Raw genomic sequence first — 24,309 nt, forward strand, 5'->3', positions numbered from 1 at the left:
TGACACTCTACAAAAAAGACACCTGCACTTGAATGTTTATAGCAGCACAATTCATAATTGCAAGGCTGTGGAAACAGCCCAAGTGCCCATCAATCCAAGAATGGATTAATAAAATGTGGTATATGTATACCATGGGGTACTATTCAGCTCTAAGAAACAATGGTGATATAGCACATCTTATATTTTCCTGGTTAGAGCTGGAACCCATACTACTAAGTGAAGTATCCCAAGGATGGAAAAACAAGCACCACATATATTCACCAGCAAACTGGTATTAACTGAACAGCACCTAAGTGGACACATAGGTACTACAGTAATAGGGTATTGGGCAGGTGGGAGGAGGGAGGGGGGCGGGTATATACATACATAATGAGTGAGATGTGCACCATCTGGGGGATGGTCATCCTGGAGACTCTGAGTTGTGGGGGGAGGGGGGGAAGGGTATTTATTGAAACCTTAAAATCTGTACCCCCATAATATGCCAAAATAAAAAAATAAAAACCGGCCGGGCGCTGTGGCTCACGCCTGTAATCCTAGCTCTTGGGAGGCCGAGGCGGGCGGATTGCTCAAGGTCAGGAGTTCAAAACCAGCCTGAGCAAGAGCGAGACCCCGTCTCTACTATAAATAGAAAGAAATTAATTGGCCAACTGATATATATATAAAAAAAAAATTAGCCGGGCATGGTGGCGGATGCCTGTAGTCCCAGCTACTCGGGAGGCTGAGGCAGGAGGATCGCTTGAGCCCAGGAGTTTGAGGTTGCTGTGAGCTAGGCTGACGCCACGGCACTCACTCTAGCCTGGACAACAAAGTGAGACTCTGTCTCAAAAAAAAAAAAATAAAATAAAAACCTGTTACCCTGCCTTACATACTCAATGTGTCTATCTTTTGTTTTATAGCGTCTGTCTTTCCTCTTTGTTGGAAAAGTCTTCCCCACCTCTAGGTTGTACAGATAGTCTCTTATCTTTTCTTCTAAAATTTCTTGTTTTCCCTGTTGGTAATGATGACATGTGTAACCATGACAAAACACATTTGTATCAAATAAAGACTCATTTTAATGACATATTTCCTTAAATTTTTAAAAAACCTTCCTTATGTTTCAGCTCCTTACCAGTGATTCCTGAGAGCTTTCTGAGTTCCAGCCTCTGTTATTTCACTGTAAAAAGCTACAAGAAGCAAAGATACAAAAATTAGCTTGCTGTTTCCTCAGCTAAGAGTGCCCCTGTCATGTTAAATTAAGACAAGTCTTTAGCACAAAGGAATGTTTTGGGAAGGCCACTGGAGCTGTCACAGATGCTGGTATCTAAAGAAGTAGCTATAGCACCAAGAAAAGAAAGGAAGTTCAGAGGAAGGAAAAAAATGTGCTTTGACCAACTAAAAATAAGTAGAAAGATAGACAGATGGGAGATGTTCAGTCGAATATAGGTGTGAACAAATTAGATGATAGGAATATAAAACTCATGATGCTAAATTTTATTTGAAAAGGAAACAAATGTCATTCAGTGAAGAGATAGGTAATACTGTTACAGGGATGAGAAAGGTGAATCTCAGTAGACTGAGAAGAGACAAAAAGCAAAAGAAAAGTCTAAAGGCATCTACCTCAGAAAAGAGGTCATATCTCTAAGAATACCAGATTTTACTTTAGAAACTCTGAAGGAGAAACATGACTTGATATATTAGTGAATCTCATATGGAAAATGTAAAGGCAAGAACAAAAGGTATAACGACACCAGTAATATGGGCCCAATTTTCTGGGCAGTCAGAATATAAGGTGCAGTCCACTGGTGGTACTTTGAAATGGAAGTGAAAATTCTATCTTGCAAGATAAAAGAGGTTAAGATGAGGATATGTTTTCTAATTCTATATTTTTCGTTTTTAAAACACTTGTTTCTATTGCTTTGATATTTTTTTAGCTTTTTGGTTGACCTGGAGGTTGTTTTTGTTCTGAACAAAGGGGATACAAAACTGTGTTTGCTCCTGTTCATGGATTTAATTAGGCATGTTGCCCAATCTATAATAAATCACGGGTTTAGTTTTTCTTTGTTAAGGTAGTCAGAGGCCTTCAGGCATGAGTGAGTTATTAAAATGTACTCTCATCGTTGGGGATGAATTATCATCCTGATATTGTCAATCACTCGATAATTTTATATCCTAAAAGCTCTCCCTTGGTTGTTTTGTACTACACAAAGATGACATTTTATTTTTATATTTGTTCACAGACATGATTCACATCTTTCTATCTAGTGCATAAGGAAATCATTCTAAATTCAGCAATAGTGCCAATTTGACTAAAAAAAATTATTTTCCATATCCACAAAAATGTTAATCAGATTCTTGTTAGAACATGTGTAAGAACTGGTTTTCATTGTCACTGCTCTTGATGTCAGATTACTAAAATAATTTATGTTTTGTTGTGGGAACATGGGTGCATGCAAAACCTCCCAAATCACATGACCACTTCTCAGCCCACACTTCTTCATAACACATAGAAATTATTTGTGTTTTGTGGTAACGAATGAATGGCAGGAACAGCAGATTTTCAATGTGGCCTTTCTTTATTTGATTAAACATATTCTCTATTTATTCTCAAAAAAACCTAATTTCAGTTAAATGGCAATAAACCATGATAATTTAGAAAATATGTTGAAACTGAGAGTGAAGAGAAATGTTCTCTATGTCAACCACACTGTAAACCATATAACTTATTTTTGTCAACTACTTCTCATGACAGTGGCTGGGAATTTGACATTTCTACTATAGTAGGCAAAAAAAAAAAAAAAAAAAAACATGCAAAATACACGCTCCCACACACCACATCACATCTCTATTTATATTTCCAAACTAAAAGCATTATAGCCCAAAAAAGTGCTGAGTATACTGTGGACAGTTACACTAAGTGCTGTAAATCCACACTAGCATCCCCTTAAACTGGTGTATCTGCGGCCCCTGGCCTCAAGCTATACTTGATGGATCAAGCTTGGCTCACAGAGAGAAAATCGTCGTTCTTCAATCCAAAAGGTGGTGACCTTTTCAATGAACTCTGGTTAACACAAGACAAAAAGAAAAAATATCCTTGGACAGATTATAAAACACAATTGAAGTATTCATATGACAGCATTCAACACTACTTACCCAGTTCAAGATGTCTTAGCAGCAATTATGTATGCAAATGAATGTTGTGAAAATTTGCAACAGTCTGAAGCTATTTTAAAACTAGAAAACTATAAGATAATCTTTAATATATATTATAGTAAACATGAATGTGACAGAAACATGGCTGTTTCTCTAGTATTATCTGAGGTATACATTCCACACAGGTGACTAGATCCCAGAAGTTTTCTAATAAAAACTTCTCTTCAAAGATTCTAAGAAGTCAGTGTAATTTCGTTCTTCTCCCTGCAGAAGGAATATTTAGTTTGGGATGTAATGTTTTAAAACAATAATACAAACCTCCTGGGAGAATACCACAATAAATGTCTCAAAAACCACTCAGTTAATCCTAGGGTATAATCTGGCTGTTTTAAATTACTGCAGGGAATATTATGGGCCTTAAGGACACTGTAACTGCATAAAGCCAAAGAAAGCTAGAAAGAGAGGCCAAAAAGATGAGCTCAGAGCCAGCTGAAGTGACAACAAACATGTGGTTGTTTACTAGGATTGGAGAGGTTTAGTCTGCAGATGTTTGTGGTCTCTAGAAGGTTCCAGAGGAATGAGTTGTTATGAAGATTTGCAGAATTTGATGAGAGCAAGATTATTCTTGGAGATGGCAGGCCCCAGGACAGAGAGGCCCAATGGTAGAGACAAAATTTATAGACTTCTGTGGTCAGATCATACTCTACTGGTCCCACAATGTACATCAACAAATTAATATTGTACGGATGTCATTTCAAAGCCTCCCAAAGACGAGAGTCATTATTGAAGCCATTAGAGCACAGATGGTTCAAACTATATGCAGATATTCATACTTGCATTTTTGCATTATAGCTGCTTTTTTTTTTCTGTTCAACTGTAATGAATTGTCTCATAATCTATTCCATCTTCTTGCCATTAGCAGGCTTTGAATGTTCACAAATAGGAGCAAAGAACTCATTTTCCAGAGCTTTAATCACACAAAGAGGGAATGCCTAATTCTCTAAATGAAATGGTCTGTGATCACTGAAGCAGAGATTTAATATATCACGGCAAATTAGGTAGATTTTAATAAATTACTTATCTCCCTGAATACTTTACATATGCTTAAGAAGGAACATAGCCTGTTTGCAAACAGTGAAAACCCACAGCCTATAAAAATCCTTTGAAGAAAATGACAAATAAAAAAGTAAATTAAAAAATGAAATGCATTATATCCTAGACCTCTAGAGACAATTCCTTTGCAGCATTGATTCACAGCTCCATTAAAAATATCAATTAAATCCTTCAGTGAGATTGGGTAAAAGCTAGAAAATTAACTTTCTGAGCTGCTTTTCGAGGATCTGGTTATCCAGATACACCCCAGCACTGTATTGGCTTGATGTAAATTTCAAAAAAAAAAAAAAAAAAAAGATAAAAAGATACTCCTTTCGGGCCTAACTAAGCATATTAGAATTTTAGTCATATTTTTAAAAATTTCTTTCTGTGTCATAAGCTAAGTTTTCAAAGTATAAATTTCACATCACATTGTATATTTTTATCTATGTACCTATCTCTTTATATATACACATCCCTGGATCTCGTATTACCATTACAAATACACAAGAACAGAAAGAACTATAATTTTTAAGAAAAACAAAAAATTTGCCATAATTTAATAAGTTGGTGCTAAGTCTCATCCTTTATATTTAATTGATAGAAACTGCATGCATCAAAGAAAATGCATAGTGAGCTTTAATGTGCATAAAATGGATATTAGCATTTTAAAGAGGAAGATTAACACATTAATCCAAGTAATTTTCATATATTGCTTCTAATAAAATCTTCACAGTATAAAACTCTTAATGAGGCTAATCATAGGCATTCCATTTAGTGGGACGATTAGGAATAACATAAAAGTATTTCTTTTTCATACGTTTTCTAAGATTTATGCTTTTGCTTATTAAAAATAAAAATGGGAATTGCATTTCAGTTCTTTATAGGAAAATGTTCAAAATGCAAATAGACTTTCTCATGCTATCATGTAGGTATAAATTATTGAAAAGGTATTGCCCATTATGGAGAACTTGAGTCCTAAGGGGTGGCAGTCATGGGAAGGAGGGAATAGAAAAATAAACAAATGAAAAAGTATACAAAACTCAAACACTTCAAACCAGGTCTCCCCCTTCCCAGCGTCCTATGAATTATAGATTATATACACCAGAGTAATTACAAAAATCTCATCTAGGATCTTTCATGTGAACATTTACTCAGGAGTAGGAGATGCCTCTGCAGCAGTTTCTTTCAAGCCTCCAAGTCATCTCTGTATTGCTCGTAGACAGACCGTAGGGCATGGAGAGCTTCGACTGTTACCCTGAGCTTGCCAATAACTTCACCATCTGCTCGTGCATCAAAAACTAGGGAGAAAATAGCAGGAACATGTTAATATTATTCTATAGAGTTTTCTTTTCTTTTCTATTCTTTTTTTTTTTTTTTTGGAGACACAGTCTCACTCTGTTGCCTGGGCTAGAGTGCCGTGGCGTCAGCCTAGCTCATAGCAACCTCAAACTCCTGGGCTCAAGTAATCCTTCTGCCTCAGCCTCCTGAGTAGTTGGGACTACAGGCATGCACCACCATGCCCGGCTAATTTTTTTCTATATATTTTTAGTTGACCAATTAATTTCTTTCTATTTTTAGTAGAGATGGGGTCTCACTCTTGCTCAGGCTGGTTTTGAACTCCTGACCTTGAGCAATCCATCTGCCTCAGCCTCCCAGAGTGTTATGATTACAGGCGTGAGCCACCATGCCTGGCCCAATAGAGTTTTCTTCAGACAGGCTTGCAGACAGAAACAGTAGTTGAAAAGAGGAAAATGGTTCTACAAAAGTCCAAAGTTCACTGGCATCTCAGAAATCTAAAAAATAAACCTTGTCATGTATGTAAGAAGATCCACATTTTAGATGTAATGTATATATGTATACCTACTGCTTGTGGACCTAAAACTAATGCTGTCATCCTGAAGTTTACCTAGTGAAAGGCTATAGGATAATGACTCTTACAAATAATCAGAATTTCTAAGCAAGTAAGAAATAAAAAGTCTCAAGTGGATTTAGGACAACAAAGTAGAATTTGCTCTAATATACAGTATTAATAACAAATTTCAGAATGGCAAACCACTGAAAAGATGTTATATGATCATCATTTGGATTAGGTACTTATCTAAATAAGGAAAAGAATTACGTGGATTACATGGAATAAAGAAAATATTCCATTTAAAATAAGTTTTATGTAAAATTAGAAAAAGTTAAAATGGCAGACCTAGGAATCTTAAGGTCTGTGGATTTGAGTGTAGGTGGGCTTTTCTTGGAAGAAAGGCTACTGTTTTCAGTAGTCTCAGAGGTAGACTATTTGACAAAAGCCATGGGCCCTCCCAACTCAGTGTCAGGGGCCAGATGGGATGCCCATTCAGTATCTGAGACCCATGCCTTTGTGGACAATGATACTAGCTAGTGACTCAAGGCTAGATTCTTGGTCTTTGTAAGTTTGACTGCACTTAGGAGTTTTTTATGGTTTCCTGTTTATATTCCTTGTGATTTTCCTTGAACTTTAATACATATGTGTGTATGTATGTGTATGTGTGTGTGTGTGTGTGTGTATGTGTTATGTGTGCCTTTAATTTCAAGAAAATTTGTAAGAAAACCTGCAAACAAAAGTTGGTACACAAAGACTTAGGAGAAGATATGAGCAATAGGGAAATCCAAGTGGCACAAGTTGTCTCCAGCTCATTCCCCTGAGTTTTCACCTCTGCTTTGGGACTTCGTACTTCCATGCCTGATATACAACAAAGCATTAAAATCTTTACTTAACTCATGCCTAATCTTTTGGTTCTTTCCTAAAACATGGCCACAATAGCTGTCCCGGCCTGTGGTCAGTGTGGTCATCTGTGGTCTCATAGAAGAAGATGGGTTGCTAAATAGAGCCAACTGGAAAAAAGATTTCCCAGAACAGGCTTCTAATTTGGTCTAATCGGTTAATTATTTGGCTTGATCCTGAATTTTGAGCACTTGATATATTATCCAGGATAAGCAGCTTGATGTATGAACCATGGCTGAAGCACAGCATAAGCCAGGGGGCCCCAACCTATGGTGAGTTGTATAATTATTTCATTATATGTTACAATGTAATAATAATGGAAATAACGGGCACAACAAATATAATGTGCTTAAATGATCCTGAAACCATCCCTCCCCTCCCTGGTCTGTGGAAAAATTGTCTTTTGTGAAAATGGTCCCTGGTGCCACAAAAGTTTACCACTGGCGTAAACAGCATGTCTAGCACTTAAGAGGTACTCAGTTAAGTGTTTGTTGAATGCATGCATGAATAACAAGCCATATACATTTTTCCAGAGATGGCTCTGCCAACTCAACCAATGAGACTAGGAATCAGCCTCATTTCCCTATTTATTAGAGATAGCCCCAGCCATCCCAGATTATGATTTTAAAAAGCCTGATTCACAAAATACAATTCCTTCACATTGTTGGCAATCACCTAGTGAGGTAAAAATTCAGAAGAACACATTTTGTCAGGAATACCTTATTCTTCTTGGAATCCTGTAGTAAATGAGTGACCAAAACTATTCAAAGTTACTTGCTGTGACTCCATCACTAGATTGTAACACTGAATTAAAGAGAAGCCTTGACAAAGATTATCATAATCACTCAGAATAACCTGCTTGAGGTTAAGTGTCTTAGCTGAAATGAGGCTTCCATAAACATTAAAAATTTCAATAGCCAGATTTTTTCACACACTCATCCAATATTACAAAATGAATAATTCCTTATGAAGTTCAATTAATTATTTTAAAATATCTGTTGATTCCAAGGAAGGCAGAGGGGGTGGGCAGGGTAAGGATGTAGGGAGAGGCTTCCAGCTTCAACAAGGCGTCAGCTTGAGTTGCAAAGGGTTCAACTAATGTGTGACTCAATGCCCTTGCGGCCAGCAAAAGGTTTTAATAAAGAGTTTGGATTTCACAATTGCTGGTTGTACAAATTAAGCAACACTTTCACCCGTACCATCGATATTTTGCTCAATGATGTCTCTCCCTTCCTGAAACATGTCAGCAAGGTCAACACGAGCAACACCAATGTCCTCGCACTCCAGATCCTGCTCATCCTCTGGAGGGTCACTGACCACGGTGAAGCGAACACTGAGAAGGCAAAAGCATGGAGAAAATCGCCACCAAGTGAGAAGAAATTACCATGAAACAAAACTCTCCAATGGGTTTTTATCACTAAGTATGAAATCTTTAAGTTTCCAATTATCCCAATAAAAAGAAAGTTACATTAGGTTAGATAAGTTATTATATGAACTATTAGAATTGTTATAGCACACCCAACCTTCAAATGAACATTAATCCACTTTCTAAGCACTGATTAACATTTATTTCTAGAATCTGAGAAAATTACCAGGCAAAGAGAAGGACCACATGTTCACTCTATTACACATTATCTGATCATATTTTGACACCTCTACTTTTAAGGCAAAAAGGATAAAGTGAATAAAAATCATGGAGGATAAATGGTCAACATTTTCTATACAAATGCATAAGTTTGGAGCTGCTACTAAGCAATTGAACCAACTGTATGTATTCTACAAAATGCAGAGATCCCTGGGTAACATTCTGAATCATGTTAGATAAATGCTGTAGCTCTGCCCAACAGCTATATCAAATGTTTGTATTATTTCAGCAATCTTTTAACTTACAATCATAGCATCCAAGTTTTATTTTACTTTTAGACACATAATTATAGGGTTCTGATGGAACTGATTTGAATTAGTGGCTTGTGTGGAGGCCAAACACACTTGGAATGACCAAATGACAGGAATTTACAGTTAAGTACTCTTTTGATATGTCTTGGCAGTTTAGCTTAAACCATGGATGCTTGTAAATTTTGCCATTTTAAACTTTTCAAAATGTATCCATCCCAGATCAGAAACAAAACAAGAAACATAAAAATTTAAGTCTCTGAGAAATCATGCCTTGAAAAATACAAATACTTTCCAAATGCTTATAGGTAAACATAGTATTTTTAACTAACTTGTAGAAAGTAAGTATTCAATATGTTATTCCTTTATGAAGTCCCTGTTTTTAGCTAGCAATAAATTTTAATTAGAAATTCTTCACAGCTTCTGTGGCAACCAAAAAAAAAAAAAAAAAAGAAGTTAGAAATTCCTTATGTCAAAATCAATGATGGGTATGGTGGATATTTTATAAAGATTATGCTTAGAGGGATTAAGATGAAATGGTTCTGGGCATCCATTCTGGGTTCAAATTCTTGCTTTCTATTTATTAGCTGTGTGACCTTGGGCAAATTACTTAACCTTTCTCATCTCAGTTTCCTTATATGTAGAAGGGGGATAATTATATGTATATGACAGGGCTCTTGTGAGGATCAAATGAGATGATACGAGTAAATAGTACCTGGAACACAGTAAGCAATGAGTAAATGTTTGCTCTTTTACTTTTAATATTGGTAGGGCTGTTTACACTTCTACTTTTTTTCTTTTGAGACAGGGTCCTGCTCTGTTACTCAGCCTGGAGTGCAGTGGCACAGCTATAGCTCACTATAACTCCCAACTCCTGGGCTCAAGTAATCCTCCCAACTCAACCTCCTGAGTAGCTAGGACTATAGGCATATGCCATCATACTCAGGTAATTAAAAAAAATTTTTTTTTTTTTGTAGAGATAGGGTCTCTCTATATTGCCCAGACTGGTCTCAAACTCCTGGCCTCGAGCAATCCTCCCACTTCAACCTTCCAAGGTGCTGGGATTACAGGTATAAACCACCATGCCTGGCATTTCTACATTTTTAAGGGGAGAGAAAAAGCTGGCATGGGAAAAGCTTGTTTCAATTAAAAACTTAGATTCCCAAATTTTACATTGATCATTCAATTAAATAAAATAAATGATGATGAAAGAAATTTTCCTAAAATGAATCAGGAAAGATGAAGAATTAAAAGTTCTTGAAAGAGGAAAAATTGAGTGATATGTAATACATGTTTTATAACATAAGACCTACAGAAAAGATAGCAGATACATAGATTGTAATAATATTGTTAAGTGTTATCGTTATACAGTGTCTCCTAAGGATCGTATCCATATCATTTTACAAATGCAGACAATTACCTCCACTTAATATATGAGAATTCTGAGGCAAAAAGAAAAAAATAAACATTCCAAATGCCAGAGAAAGGGCTAGAAATCAAAAAGTGCAGTATTTCTGGCTTTAATCTATAGAGAGCAATTGAGATGTCAAAAACAAAATTAAGAAACTACAGGCTGGGCACGGTGGCTCATGTCTGTAATCCTAGCACTCTGGGCGGCTGAGGTGGGAGGACTGCTTGAGGTCAGGAGTTTGAAACCAGTCTGAGAAAGAGTGAGACCCCATCTCTACTAAAAATAGAGAAAACAAGCCAGGTGTGGTGGTATGTGCCTGTATTCCTAGCTACTCAGAAGGCTGAGGCAGAATGGTCACTTGGATGCAGTGAGCTGCTATGATGCCACTGCACTCTAGCCAGGGCAACAGAGTGAGCCTCAAAAAAAGGAAACTATAAAGTTAAGCTGAAAAGGGAGGAAAAGTATACTGAAATTATTTAAAAACTAAAATAAGCCGGGCATGGTGGTTCACACCTGTAATCCTAGCACTCTGGGAGGCTGAGGCGGGTGGATTGCTCAAGGTCAGGAGTTCGAAACCAGCCTGAGCAAAGGCGAGACCTCGTCTCTACTAAAAAAACAGAAAGAAATTCATTGGTCAACTAAAAATATATAGAAAAAATAGCCAGGCACGGTGGTGCATGCCTGTAGTCCCAGCTACTCGGGAGGCTGAGGCAGAAGGATTGCTTGAGCCCAGGAGTTTGAGGTTGCTGTGAGCTAGGCTGACGCCACAGCACTCTAGCCTGGGCAGCAGAGTGAGACTCTGTCTCAAAACAACAAAACAAAACTAAAACTAAAATAATTAACAAATACTAAATCTGTTTGGCCTTAGCCAAACTGTACATACAAACACAAATCTGACAGGTTAACTGTTAACCCTGTCAAAACAAAGAGATGAAACATTACGCCATGTCTTGAAGAGGCTCACAGTCTAGCTTGCCACCCTGGACACACATTTGGCGCAGGTGCCATGTACCCAGGTGTAGGTAAAAACAGGCTACCTTGGCTGTTCCTACCTCCCATTCTCCTCTCTCCAGTGACTCTCCACTTCTCAGTGAGACCAGCCTTGCTAACCTCTCCTGCCTGGTCCTAGAATACACCTTTATATACTCCTCATGCCTGGAATTCCCTCTGCCTGGAATGATCTTCTCTGGCCTCTCTGTGATTTGATTGGGTTCTCTCATTCTTCATGAACCACCCGCTTAAATATTACCTCACCAGATGTGCCTTCGCTGTTATTTTCTATTTTGATATCTAACTTGTTAATTTTCTCTCAGTACTTATTGAAATAGGTAATTATTTGTTTACTTATTATAGTCTCTCTCTCCCAAGTGCTCAACAGAACACTGCTAAAGAGAAAAAAAATAAAACCAAAAAGGCAACTTAAGTCAGTGTTAAACTATGACTTCAAATAAATAATATTTAAAGTCCCATTTCAGTGTGCTATCTTCCTTTAAAAGTGACACTTGTATATATGCAAATACAGTGTGTGGTGGCAAGCAAAGGGACTGTATACAATTCAATACACAATGTCTATAATTTTAGACATGTCAGGGAAGATTGGTCAAACTTTTCTAACTGTGGCTTTTTAAGTTGTCACTAATATTCAACAGGGTTGCTGGCTAAGAAAATGAATTCCCATCAGCTGTAAGAGGGGCTACTTTCAGTAATGTGAATTAAAGTGACTTCTGAGTATTTAAAAAAGGTGAGAACATTCGCTGGAATGAAAATTGGCTTTTGGGTGTGGGAAATGTAAATGTAATCTAACTTCCTTTTTCCCTTAGTAAAATGACACTGTTGAGGGAGAAAAGTCAGTGGGGTTATCCTGTCCCGTGCTGGTCAGGGGAGCACAGTGACGCCCAAGCACTCACTCGATGGTTGGAAGCTCTGAGTCAACCACTTTGCAATACCTCACTCAGTTTTTCTCAAAAATAACACGAGCATTCGTGTCTCTGGGAGGTGTTTGGAGATTTTTAGAGAAATGATAAGAGAGTAGAAGTCATTATAGTTACCCTGAACTTTTCTTTATTCTTCTTTTTAAAACTATTCTGCTACAGATAAGTGGGTCCTCTGAGGAAAGGCAGGTCGAACATGAAAGCAGAATTTTCCTTTTAATTTTTTTTTTTTTTTTGAGACAGTCTTGTTCTGCTGCCTGTTAGAGTGCAGTGGTGTCATCATAGCTCACTGCAACTTCAAACTCCTGGGCTCAAGTGATCCTCCTGTCTCAGCCTCCTGAGTAGCTGGGACTACAGGTACATGCCACTATGTCTAGCTAATTTTTTCCATTTTTTGTAGAGACAGTGTCTCCCTATGTCACCCAGGCTGGTCTTGAACTCCTGGCCTCAAGAAATCCTCCCCCCACTGGCCTCCCAAAGTGCTGGGATTAGCTGTGACTGGCCCTTTTCATTTTTTTTTATAAACACTTTTGAGGAAACAAAATTGGTCTCTCCCAATATGTTCTAACATTCCACAAACAAAAAGAACACAGACAAGACTGAACAGACTACTGAGCCTCAGTTCAGGACTTGTCCATGGGAACACAGCCCAGTCCTGGCCAGTCAGGACCCAGCGTGGTGCCAGTAAGGATGCAGATGCCATGGCCCATGCTGTTTATTCACTAGTGATCTGGGATAACCTGGGGGATTGGTGGTTTTAAAGGGATCTTTGAAAGAAGCTGAAGTATGCAAAGTAAATAAGTAAAACCTGAGTGATTAGTACCCTCAGAAAAGTAGAACCTCATGCCTAACAGGTTTTTACCATCCCTTCTTCAGAAGTAAAAACAGGATCCAAGGAAATGATGCATTTCAGGAGCTAATAAAAAAACTATTGTCATCTGACCTTACCAAGAGCTAAGAATTCCAGTTTCTCTTCTTGAAATAGAAGATAAAATGCTAGTTTGGCAGCTCTTCTGAAAATGTCGTTAGCATTCACTTTATGGCTTCTTGGAAAGGAAGGAACTTGAGTCTAACTGGGTGGCAGGGTAGGCGCTGTTACTGAGACAGTGAGAGGCTATATCATCCATGACTCATAAAGGCAAGAGAAGAGGATAACAGATATGTAAAGGGACCCAGGCCAAGGGAGGAGAGCCAGCAAGGAGGCATTGGCAAAACCCAGCTAAGGGTTAACTAGCAGCACTTAGATATTATAACTCCTCAAACTCCTGGGACAGAAGCTCACACAGAAGCACTAACTTATTAAGATCAGGTTTTTCTTTTTCTTCTGAAAAGGATATGTTTTCTCTACTGAACCAGAATTGCAAATTATCCTATTCAAATTTGAATAAAATGCATTAAAATATGAAATAATGAATTATTAAACAGGGATAGTAAGATACTAGTTAGTCTGAAAGGCTGATGAGCTATTACAAATAATAATATTAATATTACTACTGCTACTTACAATGATTGCAACGAACATTCATTGTGCACTATGTGTTGGGTACTATTTGATCTGTGTTACTTTGTTATCTCATTTAATACTCACAACAATGCTATGTGGTATTATTATTATTTCCATTTTGCAGATGAAGAAAACGAGGCACAAGCAGGTTAAATAAATTGTCTAAGGTCGGACAGCTAGTAAGTGATGGAATGAGAATTTATATACAGGCCTTGTGACTTCAGAGTGTACCTTCCGTTCAACCTGCTATGCTCTTTACAGTTACACATGAATGTCAATATGATACTTTATATATGCTGCACAGTCTTCTAGTTTTCAAAATCCTGTAGGATTCTTAAAGTTACTCTGTAAGGTAGGCAGGGCCACTATACTTCTAAAAGGAAAGAGACCCAGATAGGTCATGTACTCATTCAAGGACACAGAGTGAGGCAGAGAACCCAGGTGTTCTGATTCCTCATCTTCTGCCTTTTTTTGACCATACAATGCTACAGAGATCTACTTTATATAAACCAGTACATAATTTGGAATGCTTAAATGTACCTTCTATTAGGCATCTCTTGTTTTTGTAGTATAGCTTTTAAGATGTCTCTCTTTGCTTGGTTGTTTTCTTTATCCACGTAAATCACTATAGCAAAAGAAAAAAATTCCATAAAAGGAAGTCACTCAGGAATATGCTACATTAGTACCATTCTGTATTTTTATAAATACCTGTTTTTAAAGACGCAAGTCATGCCACCTCACTTGTATGCCTGGGAAAAGAAAACAGCTCCAGAAACCAGAATCAAATCTGAATAGTCATGTGATCTAGTGTCATGTCACTGGCAGGTTTATGTGCACACTGTCAGAAAAGATACAAGCAACATCTAAGAGTGCCACATCACTGTCACTGCCTGTTAATGGCACTGGCAGTCATGACAGTAAAAGCCAACAGTCTTTATTGCTTTGTATTTGAGGGATTTACTGCGTTTTCTTTCACCCAAGAAGCAAGTGATAATGATAATGTATGGCAGAGTGCTTGTCCTTCCTGACAGCCTCCGTAATTTAATCCTTCTCTCCTGCCACAACATGCAATAAAAGAGGCATCTAGTGTATTGAGTTGAGGAAATCCACAGGCTGAGGTCTGCTGGTGCATGGGTGAGGGGTACAGGAGAGAAACATGCAGGAAGGGAGCGAAGGGCTTTTTTAGGGTGTGACATTTGTCTTTCGTTTTAAAGGTACATGTTGGCATATAGAAATGTGGCCAGACTTCACTTAGCTGAAATATGAGATTAGATAACTGATCTAAAATCTCACCAGGAAAAAGATGGTAAACAATTGACACTATAAGTAAGTATCTGCACTTTGGGAAAATGGCATCTTAGAATGCAAATTAACTAATTTTTATCCTGATTGTTTTTTCTCAGCTTGGCAGACTTTCAGCCATGCCTTAGCTTCTGAAGATGTTTCTTTTTCAGATGCCATTTTGGACATAAAGGCTCCCCTGTGACCAGATCTCAACTTAAAGATTATCCCTGATCAAAATTGCACTAGGTAAAAGAAACCATGACAATTCTAAAGCTAGTTCTCCTCAGGCTCTGCCAGGAACAAACATATTTCACATTCAAAATGTTTCCTGGACAATTTTAGTTCAATTTCAAATTATGTTGCTATCAACTCATTTAGTTGTTTAGCTCAGTTGAGCAAATATTAAATGAGAACCAAAGATGTGCATGACACTAAGTTAGGCACATGCAGTGGGAGACGTAAAGATGTCTATATAGGGTGGGTTAGTGGTTTATGAGAAGTAGGAATCACTGAAGACATAATAACCAGCTCTGGATAATCAAGGTCAAGCAGCAACACCTAGCTTATTGCTCCTTGCATGATATATTAGTAATTGTGACTAGTTATATAGGTTACTGAGATTTACAGAAATCAATAAAGACAAAGGGTTCAGAGTATTTTGTTTTACCTATTAATGCCAAAATGTCATGCTAATAGATGAGTTTCACTAATGCTGGGAGACAGTGCTTTATTTCTTAGAGGTTGCCAGTACACAAAGCCAAATGGGGACATTATTTTAATGGGATTTTTTTTTTTTTTTTTTTGCTGTTAATCACCAATTCAGGATGTGGTATACCATATTTTTTTTACTTCAGAGTTCTAAAGCTTTTATGCCATACTTGTTTACATTGTTTGAAGACAAGGGTAATCTCAGTGGCTAAAAAAAAATAAAAAGGAAAGACAATTTCAAAGGCCAGCATCCAAATAAAGTGTCATTCAATTAAACCTAGACCAGTTTTTATGAATTTCAATGGGTTACATTTTTTTATTGTGGTAAAATATACATAAAATGTATCATTTTAGCCATTTTTAAGTGTACAGTTCAGTGACACTAAGTATATTCACATTGTGGTTCAATCATCACCACTATCCATTTCCAGAACTTCTTCATCCTCCCAGACTGAGATGCTATACCCACTAAACAGTAACTCTCCATTCCTGTCTTCTCCCAGCTCCTGGTAACCACCACTCTATGTTCTGTTTCTATGAATCTGACAACTTGAGGTACCTCATATAAGTGGAATCATATAGTATTTTGTGTCTAGCTTATTTCACTTAGCATTGATGTTCAAGGTTCATCCATGTTGTAGCATGTATCAAATTTCATTCCTTTTTAAGGCTGAATAATATTCCATTGTGTGTATGTACTACATTTTGTTTATCTGCTTATCCTGTGATGAACACATGGGTTGTTTCCACCTTTTGGCCATTATGATAACGCTGCTATGAACATGGGTATACAAATATCTCAGTCCCCAATTTCAATTCTTTTGGTATATACCTGAAAGTGGAATTCTTGGATCATATAATTCTATGTTTAACTTTTCTTCAAAAACATCATTACCATTGAAATTGGTAAAATATGGTGTATTTGGGGATTCTTATTCCTTGTGCTTCTCCTTCATCCAGTTGGTCAGAACACTGTATTTCTGATTCTCATAACAAATATAAAAATAATGATAGCCACTATTTATTGAGTGATGTTTATGTACAAGGTACTACACTCAATACTTTTACTGCAATCATGTGGGTTGAGGACCATGCTGACCCACATTTTACAGATGATGAAATAGACCCAGAGAAGGTTAGTAATTTGCACAAGATCACCTAGTTAGAAAGCAGCAGAGCCAGAATTTGAATCCAGCAATGTCTTCCTCCAGAGCCTGCCCTCTTAACTTCTATGCTATTTAACTCTTTCCATATGAAGCCAAAACTTTCCCTGTTATTTTAGCTATAGTCATTTTGTTAGCACAAGGCTGGAGTGTGTGAGAGAGTTCCATAACAGTATCAAGGGAACCCACCTCATTTTCTTTTCACTCTTTTTTTTTTTCTTCTTCTTGAGACAGAGTCTCGCTCTGTAGCCCAGGCTAGAGTGCTGTGGCATCAGCCTAGTTCACAACAACCTCAAACTCCTGGGTTCAAGCAATCCTCCTGCCTCAGCCTCCCGAGTAGCTAGGACAACAGGCATGTGCCACCATAACCTGTTAATTTTTTCTATATATTTTTAGCTGTCCAAGTAATTTCTATTTTTAATAGAGACAAGGTCTCGCTCTTGTTCAGGCTGGTTTTGAACTCCTGACCTTGAGCAATCCTCCCGCCTCCTAGAGTGCTAGGATTACAGGTGTGAGCCACCGCGTCCGGCCTTCTTTTCACTCTTTTAGAGAGGGATATTGCTTAGAAATACCTCATCTAGGTGCATTAAATCAAATCTGTTGGTGGAAAAAATTTTAAAGTTTCTTTCTGAGAAAACTCTAGCTCATTACCAATAAGCTTAGTTCTTCAAAGGTGTATCAAATTAGAACTATGGCTCTCCTGCTTGCACAAACAGGGACTAGATTGGACATCTTAATCTAGCCCAATGGTTTTCCGTCTTAAATGTGTATCAGAATCCCTTGGAGGGCTTATTACAGTACAGATTACTGAGCTCTATTCCCAGAATTAATGGTTCAGCAGGTCTGCAGTAGGGGTGGAGATTTGCAATTTCCCAGTTGCTGCAGGTGGTCAGGGTACCACATATTGAGAACCACTGTTTAGCCCACACTCTTTTGCCCAATTTTTAAATTGGATCAGGAACTAGTGAACACTTTTGTGTTAAACACTGGGAAATAGGAACTTTGGCCTCCTCTGATTAGGTCATGATTCTATGATCCTATGAGCACCATGATTCATTTGGTGTTCTCAAATTCTAGATAGTTAAAAAATTTACAATTTTAAAAATTCAAATACATCCTTTTAAAAGCTACTCTGGCAATTATTAGAAGTATCATAACTCTCGAAAAGTTAAGCTATGTACCTTTAATTCCACTCAGTAATCATATTTGTTTAGGACTTGCTCGACTTTGACACAAAGTTCCTGAAAGTGTGTATTTCAAAAAGGATGCAAACCAGTAGTCCAAATACTTAAGTTGATCTTCATAGTTGTCTACCATTAAAAACATATCCCTTACTTCTGCAAGTTGCAGAAATCATTATATTCTCTATCAATGTCATATGGCAGAAGGAAGAAATGCAGATGGCTTAATTATAGAAGGTTGATAACCTTGAATTTCAGATAACTTTTGTATTAAACTGTTATCATCCCCATAATCCTTATCTTTGCGAAATTTCTCCTCCTATTAGTAACAAAATCTGATGTTCTACATCCTCTTTATCTTCTGAATTAAACTTTAATTGTTCCAAAAAATAGACTGTTCAATCTCCAGAGACTAGGGGCCCAGATCTGTATGTCTCATACAAACTTTGGATGATTTCATTAATCTTTTTTCTTCCCACTCTCAATTCCCTAGAAGGCTTTATTTGGCCCAGACAACATTCTTCAGATCCATCATTAATCTTATTTTTTTTCTCTAAACTATTTTCTTCCTTTCTCAGCATTCTCCAAGCAAAATTCTCAAGCCCAATAAAATACAAATGTTTTGTTCTTGCTATCACTGTCTTCAATTTTAGTTTTTTCAGTATTAATAGCCCTAAGAAGATATATTTCTTGGTGTAGGTGAACTAACACCTCTTAATAAAGACTGAATTCAATTATGAATAATCCAGGGGATCATTAGTCTACACCTCTCATTTTATGTACCTAATTTAGGCCTCAGAATACAAATCCCTTTTGTATAGATTCCAGTCACAACGCAGGGTAAAATCATTGCTAGGTTCAGCTAACCTCTCTACCAGTATGGTATTCAAATAGGAGAAAGCATGTACTAATTGTCCTCTAAATTTTCCATTTGAATTAAAAAGTCAGTTTGGAAATAAAATTACTTTCATTAACATTTAATGAGCTTTGGAAGATGTAAGGCTACATTATATTGACCTTCTCTATCAAGTAACAAGTGAATGGCAAATCATTACAATAATTAGATAAGAGAGTTACTTATTAACCAAAGATTTAAAGAGATCCCCCTGCAATAGAAATACAAATACAATAATTTAACAATAAACATTTCTATTATATCATGTTTACATGAAAAATAAAATAAAACCTTCAATGAGGTTAATATTAATTATTTCTCAAATTTGTTGATGACCTAGGATTTCATTTTTTAGATATAATAGATATAAAACTGTATTATTAATATTTGCTTCTAAGTAGAGGACATTCCTCTCCCCTCCCCCTGGAAAAATCTCCTTATAATTATATTCAATTAATCTTAAAAATTCTACATCATCAAATCTCAGGAAGGTAAACAAGCTGAAGAGAGGTATAGTAAATACTTTTACTGAATTCAATTTTTAAAATATTTATTTATTTATTTTTTCCCCAAATTTTGTGGGTACAAATATTGTTAGGGTTACATTTCTTGCCCCTGCCCCCCTGCATTCATTTCTAATGGATTATGGTTTTCTTCCTGCTATCAAATGGTTAAGGCATTATAAACATAGGCAACTCTTAAAATACCAATTAGATAGTAAGGTACCTTAGAGTAAAGTGAAAAAACAAACAAAAATCTACAACTAACCAACTAACCAACAAAAATCTCCAAACAGACCTAGAAGTAACCATGTGAGAATGTACAAAATTTAGGACACTTGAGCATGTATCACAGATTTGATCCAAAGAAGGATTTGCATTGCTCTTTAAGCAAATGGAAACATCTGTTTCCCTACATAGCCAAGTTTCTCAATGTACAATAAATTTCTAAAAAACAATTTTGTTGCCAGTTCAGCCAAATATTCCACTGCTGACTTTTACAAATAATAATATAAAAGCCAAAGTTGTCTGTCTCTTTTCTTGGGGTATCTTCATTAAAATTAGTTGACTGAACAGTTCTTTCATTATTGATTATATTTTGATATGGTTTACTTTCCTAGTACTTTGCAATTAAGGATCTCGAGGAAGCCTGAGAAAATAGTTTTGGAAATGTTTCTTTTATATCAAATGAATGAAATGAATGTAGAATCAGATTCTTGCCCTGATCAAATACTTATTTCCATGTGATTTCCCAACCAACCTGTTATTATAAAATTTGAGCTAGAAATGATCTTAGAAAGCACTTTATTTCTTTAGATAAGAAAATAAGGAATCATGAAATTTAAACAATTTGGCTGAGTTCACATAATAGCACAAATTGTGGATACCAGATCTCTGAATGTTCAAGCTTACTGTCTTGAGCAATGAACATATTTCTAAAAATGCCAGATGCCAAAAAAAAAAAAAAGGTAACCATGAGCATTTGCAATCCTGCTGATATAGCACCATGATTATCCATGTTGATTAAAATGCAATTTCTAAGATTGGTGGTAAAAAATAGTGTGTTCAACTAGCATGAGATGGCCTATTCTGCTAAAGAGAATATGACATTCCATCTTTATGGTATGTTTTAATGTAGGGCTCTAGAAGAACTTACTAAGCAGTTTTAAATTAGGGTCATGGTGGTTTGATACAATTTTTTATTCTTCTCTAATTAGATAATGATGATCACACAGTATTCTTAAACATTCTTTAAAGTTGATTAAGAATTTACAGGGTGCCTATTGGGTCGGTGCTGCTCCGCACTTACATGACTATGGGCTGATAGATCAAGCCCTAACAGAGAAAACCTGCCTGCTGCAATAAATGGATGTGTGGGCTATATGATGAAATGGCATTGTGAGAATTTATGCTTCACTCAATTAAAATCCTGAACTTCTAGACACTGGGAGAGATACATGCATATATTGTAAAAACATCCATGTGATGACATTGATCAGAAAGATAGAGTAAAATTAGGCCATTGAATGGTTTGACTCACATGATTAAAATACTAGTACTTTGTTTTCATTAGAAATATCATATATTTTATTTAAATTCAATTACAAACCTAGGTGGCATTTTTCTATTGATATTATTAGATAGCAGGAACATTTAGAAATATTGTTTCCCCATTTCTTCCCTCTTCAGTATTATTTCAGCTTTATTTTCTTAATCTTTATGCTACATGTTTGACTTTTATTAATCTATTCTGACAAGACTTACACGAGTTTATGTGAACATTAGAGAATTAAACTTTCTCCTTGTTCCTTCAGCTTCCTTCAAAGATAAAAAAGGGCAAACATAAGAGTTTATATTACAAAGGAATCATACATACCATTGCTATAGTTATAGTAGACCCACTGCCCACTCTTGGGTTTTGGAAGTGACACAGGCGTCTCTTCAGCAGGAAGACTATAGAATCGGCACTCAACAAATAGCCGTTGGATAGTGTCATCCATGGTTACTGGAGCATCATTAAGGCTTAGAGCTATGATCTCAATCTGAATTTTTTCTGATGGCTGTTTAAAGAACAAAACCAAAAAACAACAAAGAAATGAAACAAACAAAAAGATCCTTTATTCTTTTCCACTATCAATTTTGAATAAAACACGAAGGCCAATGGGTTTCTTTTCTTGAACACAAAGTACACTACTGTGTTATACATGATAGATTATTCATGACACAGAGAGAGAGAATGAGATTCTAATGCCCCAGGGTTTGAAGTTAACAGTGTCATGGCAATAGTCTCCTGATTTACATTTGAGGCTATAAATACCCCACTAGTAGTCTATCAGGAGTGAAGATTATGAGATCTTCATCTCCGATTGCTTTCAGAATGACAAGTATCAGTTGGCCCTGTTTCAAACTATGTAATGAAGTACATGTTTATCACTGCTTTTATTTAATCTACAGTACCTGAGAAAGTTTCAGTTATTCAGAGACCAAAGCCTGTTGAACACTTTATAGGTATTATGGTAATATATGTAGCTGTATGAATCTACATTAACTAGAGCAGAAACTACAGTTCACTCTCTCATATATTCTGCCCTAACATATTTCATTCAATAAGTAATACATTTTCAAACAAAAGAAACAAAATGTCATATCTAATTTTTTTTTTATTTTGGCATATTATGGGGGTACAGATTTTAAGGTTTCAATAAATGCCCATTTCCCCCCCTCCCATATCTAATTTAACAAGTATATTTTCTCATAATTTATTGTTTACTTCAGTTTTACAGAATTAACAACAAAAATGACATTTGTTTGCTTAAATTTAACTGTCATCATTGCTTAGATTTTGGTGCAAGAGATGCGGGTGCGGATGTGGAGAGAAAGGAACACTCACACACTGCTGATGGGACTGCAAACTAGTGCAGCCTCTGTGGAAAACAGTATGGAGAGTCCTTAAAGAACTAAAAGTAGATCTACCATTTGATCCAGCAATCCCATTTTATCAAAAAGACATTTGCACAAGAATGTCTATTGCAGTACAATCCACAATTGCAAATGTGGAATCAACCAAAGTGCCCATCAATTCATGAGCAGATTAATAAAATGTGGTATATATACACCACAGAGTACTACTCAGCCATAAAAAATGAATAAATACCATTGCAACAATCTGGATGGAACTGGAGACCATTCTCCTAAATTAAGCATTGCAAGAATGGAAAAACAAACACCACATACATTCACTATTACATTGTAACTAACCAATTAGCACTCATGTGCACAGATGGAAGTAAAACTCGATAGGAATCATGCAGGTGGGAGCAGGGAGAAGGAGACGGGTGAAATCATACCAAATGGGTACAATGTACACTATCTCGATGATCGGCACCCTTATAACTCTGACTCAAGCAGTACAAAAATAATCCACATAACTGAAATACTTGTACCCCTGTAATATTCTGAAATTAAGAAAAATATATACAAGATGAAAAAAACCCAGACATTATCATGGGAGTCGCAAATGTTTCCTTGAGTAATGACTTTATATATTTGACAGACTAGGATTTAAAAATTAGAACATACCAAAATAATTCCTCAGTTAAATTTGTTTTTTACAATTTAAGATTTGTTCTTTATTATCAAATCCTTCTTTACTAAATTTGGAGACATGCTACTGTAAATTCTATAACTTCAAATAATAATTAGAAAAACCTGAAAATGAGACCTGTTTATATGACAAGCTTTTCTGAATTCATTGTTTAATGTAAATCAGCGTGCAAATTCACCATAGTGATTACTTAGATATTTCAAAGCATATAATATAATTAATCAAATTGAAAAGCATAAGTGTCCTTATTGTAAAACTATTTCCATAAAGAACAATTTCCATTGCTGTCAAACCCCCTCAATATTTGATGAAGTAATTTTACCCCCTTCTTTCAAAAGACATTTTCTTTTATTATGTATTCTAAGACACTTTAACTAAAAACCCAAATCTGAATATTTCAATAAGGTTATTTTATTATTCAGTAGATTCATGGAAATTTTACTAGGATGACAGAGAAAATTCCACACCATTCTGTCTCCACTAATACAGGTACAAGGCTGCAGCTGGCAATATTACTGGGATTAGCATAGTATGATGAAATATTTAAAGGAAAATTTTTTCTAAAACCTAATAAATCAAATGACTGCCAAATGTCATTAAAGTGATGGTCTTTGACTTGAATATGCTTTTCATATTCAAATTTGAAAAGAAAGAGATGAAAGCCTGGAAAGGTTACTCGGTTTCAACTAATAACCTCAAGCCCTCTCCGTTCACGTGCATAAAAAATGAAGTTGGCTCTATTGTCTAATCTTACTTCAGAAAACCCCTTCACTGCTCACTGAAGACTACATGGTAAAGAAAATATTTTAAATATTATTTTTTCCTTAAAATGTATTGTGGTTATAAAAATACTGTACACACATACATAATTCTGATCCAACTGTAGCATAATATATAATTAAGTCTATTACATAACTTGGAATTTGACAAACTTAGAATTGTTATAACAATAACATCTTATAAAACATTCATGCTTCTGCACAAAAGAATTAAAGAAAAAATAGCTATAAAAAGGAAAAAGATATTCATGCTTATTTCTACCTTGTGAAGACAGAAATTTAAAATTGTTTATCACACAACCTAATAAAGAGACAAATGAACATTTAAATAGCAGGGGAATAAAATTTATTTAAGTGGTTATTTTATTAATAATATATTAGCTATACAATCCCCATATGAAAACTTGCATTACTGTAAGAACCAATTTAAGCTGTCAAATAAGACTACATGCAACTCTTTAAAATTTAAAATATAATTCT

General features: G+C 36.0%; 1 protein-coding gene across 1 annotated transcript in view; it reads right to left on the bottom strand.

Annotated features, from left to right (window-relative positions):
• Positions 1–498: 498 nt before the first annotated feature.
• RPGRIP1L (RPGRIP1 like) overlaps positions 499–24,309 on the bottom strand; it is a 110,876-nt gene continuing 87,065 nt past the window's right edge. The window contains exons 23-26 of the mRNA XM_075995646.1: positions 21,323–21,506; positions 14,256–14,340; positions 8,176–8,309; positions 499–5,522 (exon numbers count right to left, since the gene is read on the bottom strand). Coding sequence (XP_075851761.1) covers positions 5,410–5,522; positions 8,176–8,309; positions 14,256–14,340; positions 21,323–21,506 — 516 coding nt within the window. The 3' untranslated portion in view covers positions 499–5,409. The remainder of the gene's footprint in view (positions 5,523–8,175; positions 8,310–14,255; positions 14,341–21,322; positions 21,507–24,309) is intronic.

This window comes from Microcebus murinus, chromosome 20 (assembly GCF_040939455.1).
Source record: "Microcebus murinus isolate Inina chromosome 20, M.murinus_Inina_mat1.0, whole genome shotgun sequence".
Lineage (NCBI taxonomy): Eukaryota > Metazoa > Chordata > Mammalia > Primates > Cheirogaleidae > Microcebus > Microcebus murinus.